Source organism: Anas platyrhynchos, chromosome 11 (genome assembly GCF_047663525.1).
Source record: "Anas platyrhynchos isolate ZD024472 breed Pekin duck chromosome 11, IASCAAS_PekinDuck_T2T, whole genome shotgun sequence".
Taxonomy (NCBI): Eukaryota; Metazoa; Chordata; class Aves; order Anseriformes; family Anatidae; genus Anas; species Anas platyrhynchos.
The window spans coordinates 8,730,560-8,736,559 of record NC_092597.1 but is presented as its reverse complement, the minus strand read 5'-3'; the positions used below and the strand labels follow the sequence as shown (position 1 = coordinate 8,736,559).

At 36.7% G+C, this 6,000-nt stretch overlaps 1 protein-coding gene across 14 annotated transcripts in view; it reads right to left on the bottom strand.

Annotated features, from left to right (window-relative positions):
- Positions 1-552: 552 nt before the first annotated feature.
- TJP1 (tight junction protein 1) overlaps positions 553-6,000 on the bottom strand; it is a 159,914-nt gene continuing 154,466 nt past the window's right edge. For 6 of the 14 annotated variants that reach the window (XM_038184899.2, XM_038184902.2, XM_038184903.2 and 3 more), the window contains 2 exons: positions 5,356-5,499; positions 553-2,107 (listed from right to left, as the gene is read on the bottom strand). In XM_038184899.2, coding sequence (XP_038040827.2) covers positions 2,013-2,107; positions 5,356-5,499 — 239 coding nt within the window. In that variant the 3' untranslated portion in view covers positions 553-2,012. The remainder of the gene's footprint in view (positions 2,108-5,355; positions 5,500-6,000) is intronic. The other 8 variants (XM_038184901.2, XM_038184905.2, XM_072043629.1 and 5 more) reach the window with 2 other exon arrangements.

The following is a 6,000-nucleotide window of genomic DNA, read 5'->3' as shown; positions in this document are numbered from 1 at the left end:
CAGTAGTAGTAGCAGCAGTGAATGCCTCTTCTTGGATAAGTCATGCCTGAGACACAATACTCACTACCTGGTCAATAGAAGTACAGAACAAACAGTTTTGCACTGCTTCTCAGCATTATTCGAAATCACATTGAGAATTTACTTGGTCTTATAGAACAGGATTAGCTTACTACATTGTCACTGAGTGCTTCAAATAGGACTCATCATGGGATTCTGTAAGAGTATCTCTAATATTTTACAGCTAGACTGTGTAAATGGACATACTGGAACACTACCAAACCATTTGGAAGAATGGGTGTAGTAACTAAACGAGCACCAACACAGTGACTCCAGGGACCAATCCACCACTCCTCCTCATGTCGAGTATTCCCAGTGGATCCACACTGGCAAACACAATCCAGATCCGCTCTGGAGTTCATCATTTCAGGAGCCCTTCTGTAGAGTACAACAACTACACATATGAACATATGGCAGAATCCAGCTAGCCACTTATGCTGGAAATGAAAACTCATTTTGTTGTGTTCACATAAATGCATTTCAGAAACAAAAAGGTACTAGAATCTCCTTTATTATTTTAAAAACAGTTTTATTCTGTATATTTAGAAATGTGTAATTTTAATAACTGCAGAGAAAAAAATCAGCCACACCTGAATAGCTAATAACTCATTAACAGAATGCAGTGGTATATTATCTAAACAGTAGTAGTGCCAATGTGCCGTAATAAATTGTCTATTAGTAAAAAAATACATTTCAGGGCACATAGTACAGCATCCTTACGACAAATTACAGTAGGGATACTTTTCAAGAATTTAATCAAAGTAGAGAATTCCGACTTATATTCTTTAAATGCAGCACTTAAAAAGGTAACAACTTTGTGCATTTTTAAAAAATGTCCTTGTTTGTATATTGTAGAAATGCTGCTTTATTGCTGCAGATGTCAAAGTTCAAGGCTCAAAAGGTATGAGAATACAAAGATATCCTTAAGAAACTTTGTTTGTTTTTATATATATTTATATATATAAAAAGGTAAAGCTTATAAAAGTTAATTTACAAACCAAGAACAAAAGTGGTATGCACGCATTATATACAAGCCGTCTATAACATCTATAAATTTTTCAAATGCATAGCAGAAAACATACCATCATTTTCTTCTGGCTCTCTTCTGACTGATGAACAAACAGTACTCATTCTCTAAACCAAATTCACAATTTTTTTTGTTCCTCTCTTTCCCCAGTCTCTCATGATATATTATCTAGGTAAGCACAAAAGCCATACAAACTAAATACAGAGAACTATGAGAGCTAAGACTATTAAAAACATGAGGGTAAGGCATCCCTGCTGGTTAATAGGTTTGTAATAATGTGGTTAATTTACAGATCCACAGAGGCAACTGAACCATAGTCACCCACATGCTTTTCCCCCTCCCCCGTTCTTATGACAACGTTTCCGCATACAATAGGTAGATGTGTTTGTATTGGCCTCTCAGAGAGAAACATCTAAACTGTGCTACCAAAGTTGACTGCCATTTCGTTGGACACGTACATGGAAAGTCATTTAAAAACTAGAGACCAAAATGTAGTCTTGTGGATTACAAAACACACAGTACTAAAACTGCAGGCCAAATTCTGTGGTTTTGCGAGTGGAGTACGAACCAAATTCAGTTCCTCTGCATATAATCCCATTGGTACTTTCAGTTTTTAAACTATGAAATACTAGTAGTGTCCTTTAGAACAAAAGCAAAAAGAATAAACAAAATAACAACCAACAAACCAAAGCATACAGAACCTGCAAGAACCCTACCTTGTTCCCACTGTACACTCCCTGCTTGTGGCATGTATTGTGACCATGGTTCAAAGAGTGTACTTGCTAAACCATTGTTAGTTAAAGCAAGATGCTTAAATACTAAGATCCATTATCACTTATAGAACAGTTAATACTTGATAGAGTGGTTCAGTTTATATGTAAGGTCCATCTCAGTTTCACATTATTTACTCAGTCAGCTAACTTAATATTTAGAAGTGGTCAATTAGGACTGAGACACAGTTTGCTCCAACAAGATAGTTTGGATCCCCAGGAAGAGACTTGTTCTGCCAGGTTTTGGGGTCACCTGTGGGAGGAAAACACAATGCTGGTGTTTAGTATCTGCTGTCAAACAGTGCACATCTTGAAACAACCAAGCTTTTGGATAGGAGTTCTGAATCAACATGTCTTTTTTTTTCCCCTTCAACTTACAGCTGGTACATGACTATTGTATTTTAAACTCATTTGCATACAATACAGGATAGATCAGATGTATTTGACATTTCCTGAGCGTCAGTCATAGCATCTGCTTAGAACAAGACATTTTACTCTGCAGCACCACCATAGAGCTCTCCCTTTCAGAAGCATTAACAGTTAACCAAACACGCACTGATTCTCTCCTGAATGGCCAAGCAAAATTGAATAATTTTAAAAGCTACCATGATCAGGATGCATTTGAAGTTCCTTGGAATAATTTTGATTACAAATGAGTTGAAGTAGAAGTTACGTTGTAACTAAGTACTGACACACTGGTAGTTTTATTTTCTAGTAGGAAAGTTATTGAAGACAGAATAGAAATTATTTTGCAGCTACAGCCAGTATAGCAGTTTAAAAGCCTGAAATACTGACGTTCTAAAAAACATTCTAGATTGCTGATATATACTTTTACAACAGAACTTCTCCACTCATGGTCAAAGGTGCTGTGTAATATTCTTTTGCAAGTGCAAGTCATCATGCAAGTCATCAGCTAGCTGCAATCTCACCAGACAAAGGTTACATTCCTAGCTGCATACTTAACTGTCTCCTTCAACTGGAGATCTTTTTTTTCCCTTTAACCACCTAAAGCTGCAACTAAATGCAACTCCTACAGAAAAAGTATCATTGTGCCACTATGGTAGAATAAAGAAAAATGCACTCAAGTTCTCTGTTAAGCCTTCTAGATAAATGGCATTCAACAGCTTGGTCAAAGACCTCTCTAGAAAAACGTGCAACAAGTTGGAGAACCCAGCCACATAGACTGTATACACCACAGACCTCTGCATTAAATGAGACTGATGTAAATTCCACATAACTTTCTTGAACTCATGAAAACAACATGAAGTACACAATGCACTGAGTGATGGCAACATCTGATGTACAGACAAAAAGTACAAGTGGCCTGCGTAGTCAGAATACAAACAGGTTTACTGCAGCCAGCCAAAACTGCTTATTTCAGTTAAGAAGCTTATTAATGCTGGAGGATTTTTCATTTTATAGATGCAGGAAGTTCCACTCAGTCTCAAAACTCACAAGATGCATTACATTAGTAGAAAGGTAGAACAGGACTGTAGGAGTACTCTTTTCCAGCCTTTCCTCTGAAATATATAGTGAGAATGAGACTGTAGTCACTGCAACCTCTAGCTGCTGACAATGTTTTTCCCATAATTACATAGAACTGCTTCGAAAAAGTTACCCTTCAGTATTTTGTTCTAATACATTATAGTTGGTGTGACCATAAAGGCTTTCTATTTTAATTCTAGAATCATTCAAGCGTTTGAAGGGGTTTAACTGTAAAACATCAGTATATGAGGCTTCAGTGTAGCAGAAAGGATGTTAGTAAGTGCAAATGAATGTCATTTTTAGGACAGAACATGGATACATTCAGAAAAGATGAGGCAGAACAGACGACTGAAGAGAGGAAAAACCCCCAGAGTTCTATAAAGCCACCTGTTACTATAAAGCCACCTGAAAAATCAGAGTCCCATAAGCAACTACTTAAAAAGAGAGAAAACAATTATTTATTTAAGACACAGTATGGTCTACTTACATATCATAAGACAGAATTGCCTAATTTTAAAGTTTGTCTCAAAAGAGCAATGTTATGATATACATCCCATTTCCGATTAACAGAATGTGGTGTTATATTTACAATACAGAAAGTGTTCGCATTTAAATATACACGCTCTTGCTCTCACACTCAGATGTGCACACACACACACACCCCACCCCACTTTAGAAAGGGAGAAAAATGTCTCAGTAACTTCAGTTATTGTTTAGATCATTTGAGTCCTCTCCCTTCACTTCAAGTAAGTTCATGAACAGGTGCTATTAGTTACAAAAGTCTTGTCATTTTTGTACATCAGTGTCATATCTTTAGGGACCCTAACATTTATGCATCTGTGTATTAACGCAGCCGTGTACACATTGTTAAATAGATGCATGCAACACATGCATATATTATCTTATAAAAACTAAAAATTATTGCCATTAATACCTCTAGGTTACTGAATCCCTGTCAAGGAGATTGATGCTTTAATCTTTCAAAGCATCAGTGCTTTGGTGTTGACAGTGATAGATACATTAGTGACAGAAGATATGCATACATGGTGGCTTAAATGCTGTATACAGAAGTACATTGTTCAGTCGTTACTTAGATCATATGTACATAGTAATGGTTCATGTCCTCCACCGTAAGTTTTGAAGGTAGCTGAATAAAACCTTAAGACTTTTTTCCCCCACGCAAATGTGCAAACTTTTTTGGTTTAGTTTTGTTTTTAAAGTCTTTGTAACCTCATAGCCATTTCATGAAATTGCTTGAAATTTGCCCGGAATTCGAGCACAGGCTTGTAATTGACAATTTCAGCCAATGCATTTTCTCTCTGTTCCCAGAAAGCCACAGTGAGGTAAAATGAACAGGTAAATAAAATTGCAACCTAGTTGCAACTTTTACTATCCACCAGAAACTTCTGGATAAAAGGCGGTAGAGGAAAAATAGGCAGAAGCAAGCAAGAAAAGTCTTGTGTAAAATCCAGCTACATTAGAATGAATTGTAAATGCTTTTACTGAAACACTACAGTTTTCTTAAATGACCCAATTGTTAGCATCAACTTGCACACATGGAAACAGTTAACAAGCATTAAGTCATGATTTATGAGCATGCAGATTAAGATTTGCCAGAGACCTATATGGTTAATTAAGCAACAGACAAACACCAGTTATGTTACAAAGGCCAATCAGAGGTACATAATCATTTCCTCTCAATTTTAGTGCGATATCATTTCAAGTGTATTCAGCTGTAGCAGTCCTCAAGAAAGAAGACAGAATAGAAAAATACGATTATATTTAGGAGACTAAAGATATTACTCTGTTTTTTTGCTGTCAAACATGGTTTTAGCAATGAATTTGCACCATGAGTAAATGTAAGAAAGACATCTGTAATGAAAGTGAAATGGGAGAGTTTGACACAAATACAATGATCAAGTCCTTTATATTATACAGCATCACCTGTAGCCAAATTAACTTAAATTATACGATAGCACCCAAAAGCCCCAAAAGGACAGAGGGAGGACAGCATACCCGACGAGGAGTCGGAGGATTTTAGAGCAAAAGACCAACCATCAGGGGTCATAGACGCACAGTGTGGCAGGCGCAGCTCCACTGGCTTCAGGAATTTTAGTCCATGAGGCCCACACATTACCAAGGGGCTAAGAAGTGTTTCACCTACAGTTAAGAGAAAAAAAACTGCTTACCATTCTTCTCAAAATAAGTTCAGACTACTATGTAATTACATTGTAGAGCTACTCAATTTTACAGAGAAATACCATCATTTTGACCTGTCAGTAAAGAACAACACTTCCCAAAGTTGTTCCTTGTTGTCCCTTTCAGGGCACTGAAGTGACTTTTCCATGATACATATGACAACCTCAAGATGTACATCAGAAGAAACAAATCCTTAAATCCGTAAGCAGCTTTGTTCTAGCTGCTTGTTCTGTAATGGCTCATGATGTTCTTCCTACTCGTATGGATTTATGGCACACTGAGCTGAAAGAAGCCTCCTGCAGCTGAAAAACTTATGACCCCTTATCCTAAGAGTCAAAAGGTAGAACATCAAAACGCGTAGGCCTATTTTTAGTTTAAAATTCCAAACAAAATGTAACATATTCCTCAGCCAAATAATCTTATGTTTGAATTATAAAGTAACTGCATATTTATTGCAAATAA